The sequence below is a fragment of the Geotrypetes seraphini genome, chromosome 7 (assembly GCF_902459505.1).
Source record: "Geotrypetes seraphini chromosome 7, aGeoSer1.1, whole genome shotgun sequence".
Lineage (NCBI taxonomy): Eukaryota > Metazoa > Chordata > Amphibia > Gymnophiona > Dermophiidae > Geotrypetes > Geotrypetes seraphini.
Genome location: NC_047090.1, coordinates 23900665 through 23922711, shown reverse-complemented (window position 1 = coordinate 23922711; position 22047 = coordinate 23900665). Strand labels below are relative to the sequence as shown.

The window sequence follows — 22047 nt, the reverse complement described above, 5'->3', positions numbered from 1 at the left end:
CATTCTCGTTTTTATGATAATTTTAAATAGTGAGGATAGGAGGCCCCCCACCCCAATGGCCTCCTCTCCACCCCACCCACCCCCGTCCACCCCGCCACACTCATACCCTCCCTTCCCCTATACCTCTTTAAATCTTCCCCTCCGGTCTGCTGCTCGTGCCAGTGTTGGCTTTCCCTCTGACATCACTTCCTGGCCCTGCAACCTGGAAATGATTTCAAAGGGGAGCTAGGCCAGGGTTAGCAGCATGCCAGAGAAGTTGCTCACACTGGTAAAAATTTAAAGAGGTATGGGTGGGGTGGGGTGGGGGGTGGAAGTTGGGGAAGGGAGGTCGTGAGCATGGTTTCGGATTTGGCACCAAAACTGATCCAAAATTCAGGTTCAGGTTTTGTTCTTGCTTATGTCAAAGCCAATCTCATTATGGCTGTGGGACTTCCCGTGGTAATCTCAGCAGCCATTTTATAGTCGCAGCAACAGGCAGAACAGTGGGCAGAAAAGAGTGAGATTCTTTCCTGCCCCCAAAGAGGCCACTAGACAACCAGGGCTTGTTAACGTAGGCCTGGGGTAGGCCTCTTGATGTTCCAATGTCTCGGGGGGAGGTGCCTCAAAGGCATCTATTATCTGCTGAGAGGAGTGCGGGGGGGGGGGGGGGGGGGGGTACGCATGACTTTTGGTTTTGGCTTCAGTTATGGCCAAAAAAACAGCTGTTGATTTTGACCAAGGATATGGTTTCAGTTGTAACCAAAACTACTGCTTTTTGTTGGCCTCTAATGAGCTGTAATGACTGATATTTCAGAATGACAAAAGAAGAGTGTCTTCAGAATACCATTAACCCCATTGCAACAATTTTCCTGAGTAAATGGTGTTGCTCATGCACATTTTTATTTTACAGAGATATTGATGGAGTATTGCAGCGAGCAAACAACACTGAATATGGTTTAGCTTCTGGAGTTTTCACAAAGGACATCAACAAGGCTATGTATGTTAGTGAAAAACTAGAAGCTGGAACGGTTTTTATTAATACATATAACAAGACTGATGTTGCAGCACCATTTGGTGGATTCAAACAATCAGGATTTGGTAAAGATTTAGGTACGTATTTGCTTTAGTCACCAGACTAGTTTGTACCTTATATTCAAGACTCTTTGCACAATTAATTTATAGAATAGTGCCAGCCATACGCATAACTTAATTGGTAAATTAGCTGCTAATTGACTGACAACCAGCAACTTGCTATAATTGGTGTTAATTGATAGTACTTTGCAATAATATGCATGGCTGCCATTAGTCAGTGTTGTATAAATTCAGCATGCACAATAGCTTGCAACTGCAAAGGTGTGTTGACCTGGGAAGGGTATGGGCAGGTCAGGGGGATGCCTAAGTTTACTATGAGTTATGCTTATAACTGACAGCAGTTACAGTAGACATGGACATTTACACTGGCTATTGTGCTCATGTGGACTTACTGCTAGTATAGGTACACTACCAATTTTTTGGTACTGGATGATCCGGTACCTCCTTTAGTCTAGACAAATTATGAACAGGAACTTCAAATTCCCATGCCCGTAAGACCAGTTTAATGGGTGGCCAACATATGGTGTTGAGTGTAGCCATGCTCAACTCTTTATTTCTTCATAACTGTATCAAAATGACGATAACATGCAATAACAAATATAACAATACCTCAAGGCAGCCTTTAAAAAAATATGATGAAATCAAAACATTTACTAACCTGAAGATCCTGCCTGTTCAAACATGTTCCTTTTGTCATCTTCATCAAAGACTTCTCATGATGTTGTTTCATTCGGGCTACCAGGCCTTGTATTTCTTTGTTGCAGTGTTTGCATTTTGCACGCATGCCTGCCTTACCCACATGTAGAGGAACTTCATAAAAATATTCTCAAACTAGGTCTCTTTTATAGCTTACTGCCATTATAGGCTTTCTCTTCCAAGGAGAAAATATGATAAACTTCAGGCTATACACACAAAGATTCCAAGACTTGTGGAGTATTTGGCTCAAAAGATTTTACTTTCATTTTACTGCTTGCTCCTTCCTCTTCACACTTAACTCTTTATGCAGATATATAAACTTAGCATTTAAGAGGTATGGGGTTGATTCTGTGTGCATCAATTTGCAAATGAACAAAAGGGCTAAGGTCTTTTTCTCAACTTTGTATATTTTATAGCATTTTTCCTGTGAAAAAGAAGCATGTTATCTCTGCAGACACGAATTCACAGTTTTGAGAAGTGCAAAACCAAGCATCTGTGATAATATCCTCCAGATAGAAAAATTGCCCTTGACATTATGAATGGAATAATCAAATTCATTTATCAAAAAATGTAAACATTGCATGACTATACAGCAGGGCTGCCCAAGTCCGGTCCTCGAGATCTACTGGCAGGCCAGGTTTTCTGGATATCCACAAGGATTATGCATGAGAGAGATTTGCCTGCACTGCCTTCTTGGTATGCAAATCTTTCTCATGCATGTTCATTGTGGATATCCAGAAAACCTGGCCTGCCACTAGATCTTGAGGACCGGACTTGGGCAGCCCTGCTATACAGCCTCGTGCTACATAATTAAAAAGTAATCCTTATTTCATCATGATTAACTTTTGAACTATAATGTATCTTAAATAGAAAACTATCTTTGCATAGATTTTCCCTCAAAAAAGAATTTAAAAAATCCGATGTTTTAAATCATTGATTTTAATCCACCCTGAATTACCCTTCCCTGGATACAGAGTTTTCTCAATATTAGGGGTTCTCAAGCACCCGCAGAGCTGGCTCCTATGGATAGGGATCACTCAATGTAGTTGCCAGAAGTCATCTTTGACTTGAGGGCACACACACACTAAACATTTTGATTGCTCACGTACCTGATATACAGTAGAGAGTTGCGCGGGAACAGAAATCCCACCCATCCCACCCTGGATACAGAGTTTTCTCAATATTAGGGGTTTTCAAGCACCCGCAGAGCTGGCTCCTATGGATAGGGATCACTCAGTGTAGTTGCCAGAAGTCATCTTTGACTTGAGGGCACACACACACACACTAAACATTTTGATTGCTCACATACCTGATATACAGTATACTATTACAATAGCCATTAATGTACAGTACATCATTACTTTCTAGTTTGTACTGCATAAAATGAGCTCTGCAGTAAAATAATGTGCATTAACAGCAGCAGCACAAACTAAAGTGGTAGAGCACTGAATATCTGTGCTCATGTTGTCCAAGAACTTGCTTACATTGAAAACCAGAAGTGTCCTAGACACAGGGACCGGAGTTGAAAATCAGTCAGTGTCATCACAAATCATTCCGATTCCCTGCTGTTTAACAGGAACCTCTTGGATAGGGTTACCAGATGTACAGATTTACCCGGACATGTCCTCTTTTTAGAGGACTGTCCAGGCGTCCAGCATGCTTTTCAAAACCTGACACTGTCTGGGTTTTGAAAACTGTGGAATTCGGGGATGCACCTGGAGGGCATCTGCGCACGCTCAGATGAGCCGTTATGATGTCACACGCATGCACATATGCGTGTGACATCATCGTGTCACAATTGCACATACAGATGCCCTCCAGATGCTCTAATACTTAATTTTAATCAGACTGCACGTATAGGTCGTAATCTCCTTTACCTCTTTCCCACATTTAGCTATGCTTTCAAGATTAATTTCTATTACCCTCCAGTTGTTTTTTCCCTAAATGTATCTCTATTTTCTTTAAAGATTGTAGTTCACCTTCACTTTCCTTTTGTACTGGTAATTATTTATACGTATAAACTGTATGTTTATTTGTATAAAGTTGTTTTATTGTTTGTTTCCTAATTTTAAATTGTCATACGCATTGAAGTATTTGACATTGTGTGTTCAACAAATTTTTAATAAACTTGAACGGGGCAGGGCACAAGGTAGCAACACTATTACTGTATATCAAATAAAGGCTCCCAACAATTATCAGTAAGACCCCTCCATTCCATCCATATACAAAATGTCAAAACATGGAGAAAAAAAAAGACCTCAGAGATACACCAACACCCCAAATACCACGGGGTTAGACACACTCCATCATAGGTCTAAAAAAAACCCTCCACAAATAATAATTACTTGTAATTGTTATTTAAGATAAACATAGTGGTGTCATTTGAAATGTTGGTGTATCTCTGAGGTTAAGGGACTGGAGGAGTTGGCATACAGTGAGAGGCTAGAGAAACTAGGCCTCTTTTCCCTTGAAAAGAGGAAATTGAGAGGGGACATGATCGAAACATTCAAGATAATGAAGGGAATAGAGTTAGTAGATAAAGACAGGTCCAAGGTAGGGAGAACGAGAGGGCACTCTCTAAAGTTAAAAGGGGATAGATTCTGTCCAAACATAAGGAAGTTCTTCTTCACCCAGAGAGTGGTAGAAAACTGGAACAATCTTCCGGAGGCTGTTTTAGGGAAAAGCACCCTCCAGGGATTCAAGACAAGGTTAGATAAGTTCCTGCTGAACCAGAACGTACGCAGGTAAGGCTAGACTCAGTTAAGGTACTGGTCTTTGACCTAAGGGTCGCAGCGTGAGCGGACTGCTGGGCACAATGGACCATTGGTCTGACCCAGCAGCAGCAATTCTTACGTTCTTTTTTTTCCATTTTGTATATGGATGGAATGGAGGGTATCTGATAATTGGCAATTGTTGGGAGCCTTTGTTTGATAGTCATGTTAGTATACTAGCCCAATGGTCATAGAAGTGAACAGACGATGTGGTAAAAGCAGAATAACTGGGTTTAAAAAATAGATATGCAAAGTTCCTGGCAATAAAGTCCATAAATCATTTTTAACATGACAGACTTGGACAAAGCCACTGCTTAGCCTTGAGGGTAGGCAGCATGGAATCAATCTACTTTTTGGGATCTTGTCTGGTTCTTGTAAACTTGATTGGCTACTACTGGGAACAGGATACTAGGCTTGATGGACCTTTGATCTGACTAACTGTTCTTTCGTGAATCTATCTAAGAATGCTTTATATCAGTGTGACATGATTACCAATAAGTTCAGTATTTCACACTGTAGAGTTGGAAGTCAAAGACCAACTACAAGGGCTACAGATTTTTGTATCAAAAGTGCTTCATCTGACCAATATTTTTCTGCTTTGAAATCCTAGGTGAAGAAGCACTTCATGAATACCTCAGAACGAAAGCAGTAACTATAGAGTATTAATATGGCAACTGAAGATGTACAGCACATATGGAACCTCCAGATCTTCCATATTCACTCCATTAAGTGTTTTAAGAAAATCCACAATGCCCTGGGTATGCTGTATGGATAATACACAAAAGCAAAATAGATGCCTAAATAGATCTTTTTATGATATAACCATTTTATGCAGTGGTTATACATATTTTTGAACACTGAATCATCAGGCATTGCTTGAAAACATTTTAAATATAGTTTTTCTCGTAAGGATATGGACAGAAAGGGCAATCGGTCCTGAATTCTCTCTTGCTGTCTGTTCTGAGGTTCCATTATTTTCAGTTACAGCTGAGCCATTTAATCTCGATTTTCTAAAATAGCCCCCCCAAATGAGCAGTGCTGCACAGGCAGGATTTTCTTAATCCCCTCAACAACCTGGCCAAGCTAGAAGAAGACAGAGTACCTGCAACAATCTGACTCTTATTAATTTTATTAGTTTTCCCGCTTTACATATGAGTAAGACACCATCATCATCAAAAAGTGCAGCCATCAAAACTTTGACACATCTGTTACTGCCCAAATTTTGGGTGGCTTTTTAGATGGAGAACTAGAGCTGCAAGTCAGTCACCCACAGAATTTAATAGTACCAGGATATCTGAAGGCTCATGGTGATCATATATATGGATACTCAACTATACAAAAACAAAATAACAGGAGAAATATATAATAAAAACTATCCCCAAAATAAGTATACCATCAATTCAAAGAATAGCAATGACTCAAAATCTCTACAATGACACACATTATTTTGTATTTTGATAAGAAGTTATTTTAAGTGCAAAATCTTCACCCAACGTTATGATGAACAAGTACTTGCCTTATCACCGTACAATCCAGTTCACCTCAAATAGTGGAATATCCACTCAAATTTCAATATTAATATGTCAAACATGTATATAGCTTGTGCTGTTCTGTTGTTATTTTGTTTAAAGAAGCTAGCGGACTTTTTATAGTTGTAAAGAAGCGTATGGACCTTTTGATTTATGATTAGATTTTTATTCATGGGATCGTTTCTGAACAGGAAGATACTTACCAGCTAGTGGACTTTTTATAGTGGCAAAATTTATGGAGCTTAGGATTTATCACCATTAGTTTTTTTTATTCACGGGATTATTTCTGAACAGGAACATACTTACCGGATTCAGAGAATTAAAGACTATAATATAGAACAACAGCAGAAGATAAGTCCATGTTTGACATATTAGTATTGAAATTTGAGTGAATATTCAACTATTTGAGGTGTACTGGAATGTACGGTGATGTGGCAAGTTATCAACCTGTCAAGTTGAAATGATTTTTATTAGAGCAAATAAAGCACAGGTACAAAGATTCAGCCAAACAAGCAGTGCTCTAAAAACAAATTATACAGAACTGTCCCCCACACACCCAACCCCCCCCCCCCCCCCCCCCAACAGTACCGAAGTCCCCAGCACCAAGCCCAGAAAAGAGCAACACAGAATTGAAGCATAAAGAATCACAATCAGCAGTTCAAAACATGGCTTCTGGCCACCTGAGTCATGGCATTCCAGAAAGACTCCTAGATAGCCGTGGAAAGATCTGGAACATCTCTGCGCTCCCAAGCCAACAGCAGAATCATCTGAGATCGCCACAGTGAGGTGTTAGGAGCGTCGGGGTCCAGCCATTTAAGAAAAATACATTTTAAAGCACACAAAATGGACCATCGGAGAAATGTACCCAATCCCGGCTGCCTTGAATGATGAGACGGAGAAATTCCAAAAAGTAGTAGAGACGAGGATCGTATTTTGTATTTTGATAAGATGTCATTTTAAGAAAGGTTTTAAGTCATCACTATCCTTTGAAAACATGGATACTTCCAAAATATCTTGGGAATTATACTGACATATTGTAAGCTTAAAATTCAAGATGCTGTGTTTTCTACACAAGGAGATACTTTTGCTGTTTAGCTTTTGTGTTCTTAAGATACTGAAAAAAGACTGTAAACCACTTTTTTTTTTTTTTTACCAATGAAACATTGATCCAAACAATTGCTTTTGTTACTCCTCAGAAACACAGGAAAACTGTGGTGCCAAGTTGTAAATCCAATGCAATAAAGTGCACTTAGTATGATCTTTGTATAATATGTACAGAGTTCAACGTCGGTGTAAAGGTGTGCATAAAGAATTATGAAAAATATTTTCTACTTTTTTGCCTCAAGGAAGCTGTAATCTGTACAGACTGGTGTAAAACTATCTTGTTTTATGTATTTGTACCATTTTTGAAATTGTAAGGTACAATGGTAAACTAAAAATTGCTAAGTGAGTGACATGGTCTTAATTTTATTTGTATCTTTTGCACTTAGTTTCCCTTAAACAGCATTTCAAAAACATGAGGGTGTTAAAATTAGTGGGCTATAACTTCACATGCCATTGTCACTATTCTTATTCGAGTTGCCATGACCTAACAATAAATAAATGATATCCTATTATAATGAACCTGCTGGACCCATTTACATTTTGTTTTTAATCTTTGATGCTCATTTCTATGGCATTTTGACTTAAGTAGGCTGCAATACAACTGACCATTTTCAGATTTTAACAACCGTGGCAAGTAATGACCAGGCAGCTTAGTATGTGTACCGTGTAAGGAGGGATTTACATGCTGAATGAAGTTAGAAACATAGAAAGATGATGGCAGATAAAGGCTGAATGGCCAATCTCTTTCTCTCTCTGAGAGATCCTACATGCCTATCCCAGGCCCTTTTGAATTCAGACACAGTCTCTGTCTCCCTCGCCTCTTCCAGGAGACTGTTCCATGCATCTACCACCCTTTCTATAAAAAAGTATTCTCTTAGCTTACTCCGGAGCCTATCACCTCAACAGTAGGCTTGTACTAGAAGTATGTGAATCAATTCCAGAATGATTTGAAGTTTCAAAAACAGCACATTGTGGTGCAATTATATTTTTTTAAAACTTGTTTTAAAATGATAGTGTATATAGAGCAAAGCCAGCACAACATATCCTTTATGGTTACCCAGAACATTCAGTAGCTCTTATTCTGATCTACGAAGGGGTGCTGAAAAGTTCTCAGCCCAACCAAGAAGGGAATGATGTGGAACGATGAAACTTACAAGTTATTCCACATATTCACCCTAAGTTCGACACACTTGGCATATTTGTGTATGAAGTGTCTGTAACCCTTCCAAAAACCAGTGCAATGTCTAGTCACTGAAATATTGCTCTGCTGATGAATCACCTTCAAATCACTCAAAAACTGTCACCCTTTCAAACTCTTTTTAAGGTTTAGAAACAGAAAATAGTCAAATGGAGCAAGATCTGGTGAGTAGGGTGGATGGTCTATGCAATGAAACCCCAACTGCATCAAAACATCCATCATTTTGCCAGCCTTGGGAGCAGGTGATTATCTTGCAAAAAGAGAATTTCCTTTCTGCAGCTTCTCTCTCCTTTTTTTATTTCAATGTTTCCTTTAATTGGAACAACAAGTTACACTAATATTCTACATTAACTGTCTGGCCAACTTGGAAGATAGTCATTACAACACCTTCCTAATTCCAAAACACTGTGGTCATGACCTTTCCTGCTGACTTTTGGGGCTTGAATTTCCTTGGCCTCAGAGAACCTGAGTGCTGCCATTGCATGGACTATTTGATCACAGTGGTGTAAGTGTGTTTCATCAACAGTAACTAGTCATTTCAAAATGTTGGCACCAGCTTCCTAAAAATGCTGCAAAATCAACTAGGGAAGTGTCCATTCAACGTCATTTCTGGTCAGCATTCAAACATTAGGGCACCCACTTGACTGACAGCTTCTGCATACCCAGCAGCTTATAGATTATATACTCAACAGATTCCCTGGATGATTCCCTGGATACCTGTAATGGCTCAGGAATTGTTTTAGCTGATATTCACCAATCTGCCAAAATCAGGACATGGACATGGTCAACAACTTCAAGAGTTGACATCATTTGAGTCCTCCCTGACTTTGCTGCATCTTCAGTTTCAAAATCTCCACACTGAAAGTTCACATACCACTTTTTCACCGTGGAATATGATGGGCATTTGTCATTCAATGCTGGCATTGTACATTCATGGATTTTCTTTGGCGTTTTCTTCTGCAGGAATAAGAACTTCATGACAGCTTAGAGTTCCACACTTGAAAAATTCCAGTTTGTTGACATAGTTCAATGAATGATCTGAAACAATGTCAAAACATTGTATTATGATTCTGCAAGTTGGCACTTTGCAAAATAAAATAACTCTTTTCAGCTACAATGGCAAAATAACGCTCAAAATTTAAGAAGTTAGTTGGTTGAGAACTTTTCAGCATCCCCTCATACATATAAAGTTAAGAGGATGGATCTGTCTGCCAGTCATTGGTCATAGAATATCTCCAGCACTGTATTTAGAGAGAAGAATAAATAGCTCTGCATCCATAGACCAATTATCTTCTTATGCCCGCCACAGGAGTTCAGGAAAGGAGAGGCTGCTTGAGCCCTGGGGGTCTCAAGCAGAGGCTTGAAAGGCAGTTCTCGCTCGCTGGATCAAGGAGTACCGATATCCATAAGCCAGCTATAGGTAAGGTCGATGTAGATGAGATGGATAAAGAGAAGTGGAAGGAAGCCAAATTAACCTTTTCTTGGACAGGTTTTCTCCCATAAGTGAACATTTTATATCTGAGGTAAAACACTAGAGTCATGCAGATTCTTGTACCAGTACATCAAGAGCTTAATGAAAACACTTATAGCATGGCCAGATGGATCTGAATACTAGAGAATGGTACGGGGACAAATTTATCCCCGTCCCCACAGGAACTCAATTTCCCCATTCCGACTCCATGAGTTTTGACCCTGCCCCATTCGTGTAAGCTCTGCCTTAACCACACAAGCCTCGAACACTTATGATTTTAAAGTGTTTGAAGCTTGTGCTGATGAGGATGGAGCTTGCAGGAATGGGGCAGGAACAGAAAGAACTCTGAGGGATGTGGTAGGAAAATTAGTTCCCGCGGGGACGGGGAAAAATTTGTCCCCATGGTGTCACTCTCTACTGAATACCACCAGCTCTTAATAAGATTACAAAAAATAAATTCATATGCAAAGGTTTTCAATATTTTATTAAAATACAAAAGGTGGTTCCAAAATGATGTACAGTACAGCTTTCTGTTTCTTTAAGAAACATTTTTAAAAAGTGGCATTTCACAGTTGAAATGCAAAATAAATATACTGATAAACTGGAAAACTTACTGTCTTCTGCTATTTTCCAAATCAGAGTTAGATCTAATAAGAGGCACTATTGCCCTTATAAGGGCTAAACACATGCCGCCAGCAGAAGGCATCATCTTTCCCTTCCCTGTTGTTTTTTTTTCCTTTAATTGTTCTCTATTATCAAAATATTGTAGTTCCTATCCCTTTTTCCATATGTTTCCATCTCTGTCTGAGTATGTCACGTAGATTTTAATTGTCAAATGCAAACCCTATTTTTGCTGAAAACTATTTTTTATTGTACACCGCTCAGAAGTTTGATTGAACAGCATAAAAAATTTTAAATAAACTTGCTTTACCACAGGTCCCATTTTATTAACTAGTAAATTAGCAAACGAGAAGATCTGGCCTGAAATCACAGAACTCCCTGATTACAATATCTCCTTCAAGGAGAACCCACCCAATACCACTGGAACATATTGTACCAGATGCATCTCCTCCAGCCCTGGAACTGCTCAAGCACTTCCTAGTGTACCCATCCAAACAGAGGATTTGGGCCACAGAGGCCTTGTTGCATCCCTATTTCTTCACAGAAGCACTATCTGCCCATAACTCAGAGCTCCCCAGCGCAGTGGGAGGAAAACCCCAGCAACATCTACAGCATCAGCACGAATACCACATTGATCAGTCCCCTGGAAGAATCTGTGGTTGATCTTGACTTGACTGACCATATGTCATACGATGAGGGGAAAAGCTCCACCCTCCAATGTAGGTGGTGGTGTGTGGAATTTATCAGAATGAGAGCGAGAGTTTGAAAATTATCTATGTCCCAGTAATAATGTTATCTTTCAATCCCCTGTTTTATCAGATATGTTTTTATTAAATTTATTGTAAACCGCCTAGACGTAATGGTAGGTGGTATATCAAATAAATAACAAACTTGAAACTTATTAAAACTAAGCCTTTAGTTTGCACTTCTTTCAGGTATAGTTGTGAATAAGTTTGAGTTCTCGGAATGACTTAGTTAGGTCTGTCCTATCTTTAGTGGAGTTCCTGTTTCTAAACTTTGATATGTTGTATATTTGTTGTAAACCACTTAGATCTGGTAAGGAAAAGCAGTGTATCAAATGAACTAATAAACACAAGGCTGAAACAATTCTGTAGGGATATTATTCTACAGCCACTTTTAACCATAGCTATCAATCTGGCATTTGAAATACAAAGCCAGTCTTAAAAAAATGGAACAAGGAGAACAGTTTAACTGTCAGCAACATTATAGTAAACTAGTCCTTTTTTTCTTTTTTTTGCACTTTTCAACTTCAGGCTGCCAATTGATCTGATTAAATCCATCCAGGAGGAGATGCAATTCAATGCCAGTGGGGCTGATGAAAATAATGGGGTTGATATTCAATCGGAATGATTTAACTTGTCAGGAGAGGCCCCTGCTCAGTTAGATCAGTGAGCAGGCCATCTCTGGATTTTCAGTGGTAACTTTAACCGCATAGTGCTGCTGGAAATCCAATGTGGCTCCTACAGCGTTTGCCAGTCAGTGCTCAGAGGCAGAGCTGGGAGTTATACAAGCACTGCTGTTCAATGTTGGCGCCTGCATAAGCTAACTAGGCATACAAGACCACACAAAAGGCTGTCCTAACTCTGCCTGGTTTGCGATTGTAGATACGCCCACATAACTTTCAGGCACAGCCAAATCTCCAGATCTAAACTAGCCAGTGACTGAGTACTGACATGGATATTTCCTGAAGACAAAAAGGAAGGTTCAATATGGGCCTGACTCCTACATAAAATATCAGGACAGAAGCTGAATGTGCTCCTTGCTTATGCATGGTTTTCCTTCCTTGTTTAATGGCCATATAAATAAATAACTTTACTTCTTAGTTTGTTAAATGAAACCCTCATCAGGAAGCAGAGAATAGAAAACTCTACAACGGGATTCATCCTGAGTTAGCTTCTAAGGAAAAGCTACTCGTGTAAGAGAGGCATTTTAAAAACGTTCAAAGTAGCACACAAATGTAGAAATGAAAAACCAGAAAGTATATTCAATCCTTTTCACTTTCCAGAATTTCTATCTTCCCTCCTTTCCCGTTCTGCTTCGGCAGTCGAATATTGTTCTGCATCACTTCATCAGTGATGCAGACATCGCTGTCCGACTGTGAACTGTCTTCTGAGCTTGACTCTTCATCACTGCTGGTATCGGACTCGTTCAGTTCAATCACAGCCACATTCTGCATAGGGAACATAACCCATTAAAAAATGATCACCACAAGACAGCATGGATAAACTAATCTGATGTACACACTGCTTTTACCCAAATTGTTCAAAGCCATGGCAGAACAAAAGCATAAAAATACACCACCGTTTTGAAAACATTTTGCTGATGTGTTTTGGGGCATGGGAACATGGCAAGAAGCGGTTCAGATTCAAGTCTTGGTAATGCAGTGCTAACTGTGTAGAACTACACTGATGGTAAAAGTGTGGGCAGTTTTAGGAAGTGGTACAAATCAGTTTGTGAACAGTGTTATTCAAATCCAAAGCATTCTACAATTTCAGCTGTTTGGGTTGTCAGGGACTGCCTCTCTTACTCTCTGATACTCCCTGGGCCAAGGAGAGCTGATTTTCAGGGGAATGGCTGTGGCTGGATATATATTACATACACTTGTTGCTGTCATCTCTCATCATAAGGATGCACTCATTTCTTTCCAATATTTCAACCTTTTATATGGCAAATAGTGCACCAACATAGTATCTCTGTGCCTGAAATCTAGTATAGTGACGACAACATCTCAGTGATGCATGTGAGTTTGAGCCAATTCTTCTATTCCAATTTTATTGCCTTTTTTAAAAAAATCAAAAAAGACGAGAGAAAATTATCAAAACACTTAAAAGTTTAAAAAAAATTAACATAAGTCATTGATAAAACGACATTTTATGCAAAAATTATAGCAGTGAGGCCTTGTTGCAAGGAGTTGAACAGCACTGCAGGCTTTATCCTATCTCAAGAAGACACTGAAGGCCAAATTCTATAAATGGCATCCCAATTGTAGGTGGCGGTATGTGTCCTACCGCTGTCTAACCAACCAATCGAGGTACATGTTTAAAAAAAAAAAAACAACAACAAATAAAAAAACAACCACACCTGAGGCAGGTCACCTACACCATTGGTTCCCAATTCTATCCTGGAGGATCACCAGGCCAATTGGGTTTTCAGGCTAGCCCTAATGAATATGCATGAGAGAGATTTACATATAATGGAAGTGACAGTCATGCAAATCTGCTCCATTCATATTCATTAGGGCTAGCCTGAAAAACCGATTGGCCTGGTGGTCCTCCAGGACAGGGTTGGGAACCACTGACCTACACTGTAGGTGTTTTCGCGAGCCTAGGGAGATGCGTAGGGCCACTTAAGCTCGCTTCAGGCTAGGTGTGGTTTCATCCAGAAGTGGCCTTAGGTGAGCTTAGGTGGCCCTAGGTGTCTCCCTAAGGCCGTGATAGGTGTCTGAAATGTAAGCGACGTGGCCGCTGAGACGATCACAGCAAGGGAATCTCCTTCTCACGAAGTCGGCCGGCAAGAGGGAGAAGAGGGATGCCCACTTGCTCCTGCTGGAACCCCCCCTGAAGACATGCCCCCATCCCAACCTCAGTCTGTTTCTCCCTATTCGGGCAGAGCTTGACCCTCAAAGTGGTGAACTCTGAGCACCAAAAGCCACAAAAAAAGAAAGAAAGAAATGTACAGAACAGATCAGAAAGATTCCTTCCGGCTCGTGTGCAGTAGAACCCTCTAGTGAAGGATGAGGGATTCATAAGCTGGAATGGATTACTTCTGCTTGGCTCAAGAGCATGGGGAGATTACCCATCTGTCTAGAATGACATACGCTCTAGAAAAACAAGCTCTAACTATTGGGTTTATACTTTGTTTGGTTTTGTCTATGCGCATTTAATGTACATTTTTTTTAATTTGTTTATTTATTCAACTTTTCAAATTATAGACAAGCAAATCAATACTTGAATACAGATATGTAATAAAAAAAAACCCACATAGAATTATATAAAATTTAATTTATGTATCCTGTCTCAAGCCTTTAGGAAAGGGGGTTTAAATTGAAGGAAAAATACATTATTCATTCCCTGCCTATCCTTGTTATTGCTGCTTTAACTCAGAAAATCCTCCTTAACATCAGCTACTGGAAAACAAAGAAACAGCAAATTCATTCCACTGTATAAACTAGTTAAATTGTTACTGGAGAAAACTGGACTCTGAGTGGGTCATTAGACCTATTACAGAACCAAAATAAAGACTATCAGAAGACAAAATCCATGAGCCTCCAAAACTATAGAAATCCCTTCTTCATTAGCTAAGACCTGTGCGTCTAATGTTAACAAATCATCAGCAAAATCTCTTCAGAAAAAACTCCAAAACTTCCCACATTTTAATTAACATATTTACCATCTCGATAAAACTGTCAAGCGTGTCCTCCACAGTTTCAATATCAAAGTGACTCGCTGGTTTTGCCGTCATTTCCTTTGCTAGTTCTTCATTTGCTTGAGCCATCTGTGGTAGAAAGTGCTGAACTCGGTCCAAAACTTGAAAGAAGAGACAGGAATACCCCAAGGTACTTGCATGAATATACATGTATAATAGAATTCAGCATTTCCAACTTTATCATAATTAAACAAGTATAAATGGTATAGTCCCCTACTAGCAGTTTACACTATGGGAGCAAAATTCTAACTCCAGATTTACTGAAGTGAAAATAATGTACCATATTCTTAAATCATAGGAAATCACAAGCTCCCATCTCCCATTGATTTTCCCTGTGATATGAGGCCACAAATAGACACGATTTCTTATAAATCATTCTTGTTATACTTCATACAGTCTCTCTCTCCTTTAACCATAATGGTATCTGTACTCATGGTTCAGAACCATCTTGTTTCTTCCTCCAACACCCACCGATAAACGAAGTTTCATGCCAGTAATGGGTGTTCTGTGTAGAGAGCAGGATCCTATTGCCCCACAGATGGCGACATCGTTACTATGCACAGGAGGTCCTGGGTTAGAGGCATAGCCATCAGAGGCCTAGAGCCTGCCCCCCTTCCCCACTCTGGGCTCAGGCCCCTCCAAAATTATGACAGCTGATACATGGCTGCCGGGAGTGCTCAAGCCCTGCCAGCTGAGCATGCATGAAGGTTGTGGTGGTGGTGGGAGGCTGGATCAGCCTGTCTACTCCACCACTATATGCGGGCTCTGGCAGCAAAACATTTGTTGGTGGAGCTTGAGCACCCCACCAGCAAGGGTATAATTTATGGAGGACTAGGTGTGGTGGTGTGGCAATGGTTTTAGTAGTGGTAGAGGGGGGCTGGAGAAAATGCTCGTCCCCCCCCCCCCAAACACACAAATCAACTTCTGGTTATGACCATAAATTGCAGGTCTATGTAAGCTCACAGAGAAGAGGATGAGAGTGTGGTGCAGTGGTTAGAGCTACAGCCTCAGCACCCTGAGGTTCTGGGTTCAAACCCCACATTGCTCCTTTTGACCCTGGGCAAGTCACTTAATCCTCCACAACCCCAGGTACATTAGATAGACTTTGAGCCTGCCGGGACAGATAAGGAAAATACTTGAGTACCTGATTTGTAACCCGTTATGAGTTCCTTTGGGAGGACGGGTTAAAAATCAAATAAATCAATAAAAAGAGAACATCCATTAACATGTAACTTTGCTTTCTCTGTGGACAGCTAGGATAAACAGCATAAAATCTGTTTTAATACTTGAGATCTAGCGAGGTACTTGTAACCTGGGTTGGCCACTGTTGAAACAGGATACTGGGCTTCATTGACCTTCAGTGTGACCCAGTATGGTAATTAATGTTCTTATCCATGCAGCCAGATGGTGACTCACTAGCTAAGATCTGTAGAAAGAGATATTTATCCTAAGTTGGACACCATGGGGTTCATAATCAAAACAAAAATACGTCTAAAAGCCCGCCCAAGTTGGCACTTGGATGACCAAAAAGACAGGTCGTCCAAGTTCCGATAATCAAAACGGGTTTTAGACATATCCAGAGACTTTTTAGGCCTCTGAATCCCGCTGTGCACCCAGAGCTGAAAGCATTTTTTTAAGGAGTGGTGAGGGCGTACTGCAGGGATAATCAAAAGTTTTACAAGGCTGCCTGGATGGAACTTATATGTTGTGACTTAGACGATGTAAAACCAAATCTAAGGGATGGATTCTGTATAGGACACTGGAACTCAGAAGCTACCTAAGTGGCTTTTGATATTCGCACACAGGCGTCCTATATAGAATCGCCTTATACCACGAATCTCCAACCAGCGTCTCTCATAAGCGCCAGTTAAGAGAATCGGGTTGCCACTGAGCTGATCGCGGCAAGGGAATCTAAATGCCATGATGAGTTTAGCTGCCACAGAAGGGAACCCATCCCTCCCTCCACGAAGACTACCAGCAGGAGAGATGTCCACTCCCTCCTGCTTGAACTCTCAAATGTCCACCCCTCTGACCCAAATGTCCACGGCAGGAGAAGTACCCAATTTCTCCTGCTACCACCTCCAAGACATTCCTAGCAGGAGGGATAACCAGCACCCCTGCAGCCACCACCGCAACCCCCTAAGATCGTCGGCAGGAGGGATGCCCAGTCCATCCTGCCGGTACCCCCCACTGAAGGGCATGCTCCCTGACATCCCACAGTGTTCTCCCCAGAAATTTTTTCCAGCTGGGTGGCATGAAAAAGTAGCCGGGTGGGGTGGGGAAATTTGGTAGTGGAGAAAATTAAGGGCTCCTTTTACAAAGGTGCGTTAGGGCCTTAACACGCGGAATAGCGTGCACTAAAATGCCCCGTGTGCTAGCTGCTACTGCCTCCTCTTGAGCAGGTGGTAGTTTTTCAGGTAGCGCACGCTAATCTGGTGCGTGCTCTAAAAACGCTAGCGTGCCTTTGTAAAATGAGCCCTAAATGTGTACTATTTTTATTAGTTAATTATTATTGTTTTCCAATGCTCGATATGACTTCCTTTTTTAAGGTTTGACACTTGTGCCAGAATATTTTTACTAAATTTAAGAAGTATCCAATTCTAGAAGTGAATAATTAGATATGCGCCCTCTTTCAAATGGTATAGAGGTTTAAAAAAAGGGAAATGCGTTAATGAAGTCATTGAGTTCAATCTAGCCATTTATTTCTGCATGAATTTAAACAACTAAGAAAAAAAAGATAAATATAGCTCATCCAGTCATACAAGAAACAGCTCTACAGCACCTCTAATAATGTTTTGATCACTAGGTTCCTTCCTGAGGTCTCACTGAGGATATGAAATAGATGCAATCCCCACTTCCAGACCTCTTCCACATAATTTATGGAGAGGTGTTACTGAGCCTTGAAGGAGACCTATGTGATTGCACTACAGCAAAATAATAAAGTAGCAAATTAAGATCAAAGTGAGAGCTAGGGAAAACAGTTTAGGTAAAGATGCAGGTAATAATTAGCAATGTATTAAAAATATTTTATTTTTATTTGCTTATAATGATATTTGAAAGCTGCTTGTTAATACAACTTTAATGTGTGTGGTGGTAGTGGGGGGACAACGCCTACGTCAACAGTAAAGTAAGAATAGGGTCATTAAATCCTGTGGCGTACCTAGTATATATGACAGCCAGTGCTGATCATTTTTTTAAACCCTTCTCTTTATAAAAAAGATATTTTTAGTAATAATCTATGAGTCACACAACAAGGGTGCACCTAGGAAAAGGCAGCATCTTAAACACTGCAGTGAGCACTAGAACACCAACCCACACATTGTAAAACTAAAGCCAGATCCTGCACAGTCAATTGATCCTGTACAGTCATTGCTAACAGAAAGCCATGTCCTTTTTATACACAGAACACAGATACACCCTCGCCCAATATGGAATAATCACAAACTAAAAATAGAAATATGTAGACAAAAGTTAAACTGAACTGCCAAGAAACCAGACTCTGCATACAATGCATCACCATAGAAACAGTGACACATGTCCCCTATTACTGTGCAAAATATAAAGACAGTACATGTAAATTTGAAAAAACTGATATATAACAATCACCACTTTACAAATTAACAAAAAGAAATAAAACAAATAATGAGAAATAAGAAAATACCATTTTATTGGACTAATCCATTTTTCAATTAGCTTTCAGAGACCAAATCTTTCTTCAAGACAGTACAGTATAAAGCTGTTATGGTATCCTGTCCTGACCTGAGGAAAGGGGTTTAGTCTCAAAAAACTGCCTTATTTCCATTTCCTATGTATAAACTTTAATCAATAGTTACAATACTACTTGATTCTACGTAGAGCAACAATTTTTTTTTTCTACCTTTTGTCGTTTCTGTTTTAATCATCTTCTCTTCACTCTCTTCAACTTTTGTCCTCACTCCCTTCCATGCAACATCTGTTATCTCTCTTTGCCCCTTCCACCCAGCCTCTGTCCTCTCGCTCTCTACCCCTTCCATCTACTGTCCACCCTCTCTCTGACCCTTGCATCCACTGTTCACCCTCTCTGACCTTCCTTTCCTATGACAGTCCATCCCTGGTGTTTCCATCTAGGGCAAGAACATGTACAGGAAAAAGATCCTTAAGGAACAACTTTGTTTGATACCAAAAAGAGACCCAAGAAAAGTATAATTAGTCACTCGTGTCCCCCAAAACACCACAAAAATATGTATTTTGTGCATGACATGCATAGTGACAACACACAAACCTAGCGGACTGGGTAAAACGAGGATCTTGCAGCCCCATGAACCTCGCGGATCTCTACCTCACATCCTTAAAAATTTGCTTACCTCAAGGGTGAGCGGGAACTGTGAGGTCTGCGGGTATTAAAATGCCCTGCAGACCCCATGCCACAGAGATGTGCGAGGTCTGTGGGATCCGGGCAATCCTTATTTTACCTAATCCCAGAGCAATTTTTTAAGCTGTTTACCCAGATGCTGTTTCCAGAAAAGGAAGGTTTAAATCTATGGGAATACTTATTTTCTTGGATGACTTTTTCAAAGAGAAAGTGCTCAGTGCTCTTAGTTTCATGATGGATGTGGTGTACCAGTTCTCAAAGAGAAAGCACCCACAAACTTTTCATTGGCCTGAAGTTTTGAAAAGAGCCCAGAGAAAACTCGATTTCTGTCATGGAACTACAATCTACCTTTTTGCAGGACTTGGAAACAGCAGCTGTGCACATAGCCCCGTTTGCGCGATCATTAACTCATACCAACATATGTACACAATGCACAGCATGAAAATCCCTGCACTTCAAAATCATATCATCGTAGGAGCTTCAAGTAGCAGCTCTCATCTGATGATTTGCCAAGATTTTTTCCGTGTATTGTAAGGGATAGGACTTTTTTTTTTCTAAACCCACAAAAAACACACCTCTCTTCTGAGCTGCACATGTTAAGCACTGCTGTTCAAATAGCACTGGAACCCAGTGAGAAAATTATCTTTGCTACCCATAGATGCATACAACTGATTAATAATGACTTGCTGTCCTGCCTCTTTTGGGGGGTCAATGGACATTTGCTGTGACTTAGGAAAGATCAGAGCAACTGACCCCCTTCCTTCGCCAGGAAATTCAGTGGCAGAGGCACTGCTCCCTCTCAAGAAAAAAAATGACGTTACAAACCGAGTAACAATCCAAGAGTCCAAAAACTAAACTTTCCCAAGACAGAAACACCCCACGTGGTCTTGATCACCCTGCTTGCTGGAACTGAAAGGAACTTGACACCTTTTTTCCTCTCAGAGTTGTCCCAGACTCACTGCAGCCGCACAGAAGCATTATCAGCAGCTTTGTGGGAGGTGTTGTTTACACTTAACGCAGCAGGATTATTCTGCTTTCTGGAGACAGGGAAACATACCCAATCAAAGGACAGAGCCTGGTTAAAAAAACCAGCAAAATAGCTCAGTAACCCTCCCGAGCAAAACTGGAGGCAACCTGAGGACTGCCCTTCAGATCGGCTTCTGATGTGCCGTCCTGTGCTTATCGGCAGTGATTTGTATTTATTTCACAGGCAGCTGCCTTAGCCCGTAGCGAACTCATGCTTTCGGGGCTCTAAGGTGTGTGTGCCGGCTTCCCTTCTGTTCCCCCCCCACCCCCGGATTTAACTTCTGGTTTCGGAGGGAAGAGCAGGGAAGCCGGCACGCACATCTTAGAGCCCCGAAAGCATGAATTCGCTACGGGCTAAGGCAGCTGCCTGTGAAATAAATACAAATCACTGAGTTCAAGTCTTCAAGCCGGTGAGAGGTGGGTTTTTTTTTTGTTTAGTTTGTTTTTTTATGTTGAGCAGCGGCAGCAGCAGCAGGATTTGCATAGATGATAGCCGGGCGGTCATCTAAATTAGCCGGGCGAAGCGCCCGGCTGAAAGGCCCTGGGGAGAACACTGTAACCCCTTTTCAGGATTTCTCCCTCTGTGTTAAACCACTACCACCCCTGCTTTCAGCATGTCCCCTCTGTATCTCTATCCTTATTCAGTAGGTCCTACTTACACTTTCTCTTCTTTGTGTCACTATCTCCATTTTCAGCTTCCCCCCTTTTCCTGTAGCCAGAATCTTTCCACTCTCCCTCCACTTCAGCCCAGCCCAGTATGAAATATTTCCTTTTGTTTCCCTCCCCTCTCTCTTTCTCTCTCTCGTCTCCTCCCTCACCCATGAGTCCTGAATCTGGCCCTCTCCCTTCTACCTTCTGCTTCGCGGCTCTCTTCAGCAACTCGTCAGCAGCGGTGATCAAGACAGGCTGCCGACATCGAGGCCTTCCCTCTGCGAGTCCCGCCTTTGTGGAAAAAGGAAGATGAAACAAGCGGGACTTGCAGAGGGTAGGCCCCGACGTCAGAAGCTTGTATCTATCGCTGCTGCTGAGTTGCCGAAGCGAGCCGCGGAGCACGTGGTGTGGCCTGATGCAAGTAGAAGGGAGAGGGCCAGATAGGAAGGCTGCTGGAAGAGGTAGAAGCTCCAGAGCATGACACCGACCCCAGCCAGGATGATTTCTTTTTCAGGCTGCTGCCACCACCACCGAAATGACAAAAAACAGATTCAAATGGATGCCCGGCGTCGTCGGAGAGAGGAAGGCTGATCGGCCCGATAGATCGGGACGGCAACACGAGTCTATCACGGAGACTCACGTTGCCTTCCCGATCTACCGGTTGATCGCGATCGACGTATTGGGCACCCTGATCTAGGGTGAGAGTAAATAGGACAAATACAGTACACATTGCTAGAGCTATTTAGGATGCATGTAAATATAGATTTTTTTTGTTGTAACAGTTAACCTATTTATAAGGGTGTAAATATAGCATACTTAGAATGGTTAACTGTAATTTTGGGTAAACACAGCATACACATATATATATATAATAGTGTAATAATGTAAATGCAAACATGATACCCTAGCCAAGCATCTAGGAGGCAAACAACAATCACAGTGGAATCCATCTGAATCTGTATTTAAAATCCATTATAGATGTCTTTGAAAACCACTCTGAACTGACTCAGATATAGAAGCTTCCAATAAAGATAAAGATACAGTTCTAAGCAGGCTTTGCATGTTGTAATGATTGAATTAGGTGAGCCTGTTTTAAGTTATGCCTTTCTGAG

The 22047-nt window shown here is 41.0% G+C and overlaps 2 protein-coding genes across 9 annotated transcripts in view; one reads left to right on the top strand and one right to left on the bottom strand.

Annotated features, from left to right (window-relative positions):
- The window catches only part of ALDH1L2 (aldehyde dehydrogenase 1 family member L2), a 116588-nt gene extending 108600 nt beyond the window's left edge, over positions 1–7988 (top strand). For all 7 annotated transcript variants that reach the window (XM_033950812.1, XM_033950811.1, XM_033950815.1 and 4 more), the window contains 2 exons: positions 890–1089; positions 5149–7988. In XM_033950812.1, coding sequence (XP_033806703.1) covers positions 890–1089; positions 5149–5204 — 256 coding nt within the window. In that variant the 3' untranslated portion in view covers positions 5205–7988. The remainder of the gene's footprint in view (positions 1–889; positions 1090–5148) is intronic.
- A 2317-nt stretch (positions 7989–10305) lies between these two features.
- Positions 10306–22047, bottom strand: part of C7H12orf45 (chromosome 7 C12orf45 homolog) — a 28598-nt gene continuing 16856 nt past the window's right edge. The window contains exons 4-5 of one of the 2 annotated variants that reach the window (XM_033950822.1): positions 14872–15008; positions 10306–12652 (exon numbers count right to left, since the gene is read on the bottom strand). In XM_033950822.1, the coding sequence (XP_033806713.1) occupies positions 12467–12652; positions 14872–15008 (323 nt within the window). In that variant the 3' untranslated portion in view covers positions 10306–12466. The remainder of the gene's footprint in view (positions 12653–14871; positions 15009–22047) is intronic. The other variant, XM_033950823.1, reaches the window with a different exon arrangement.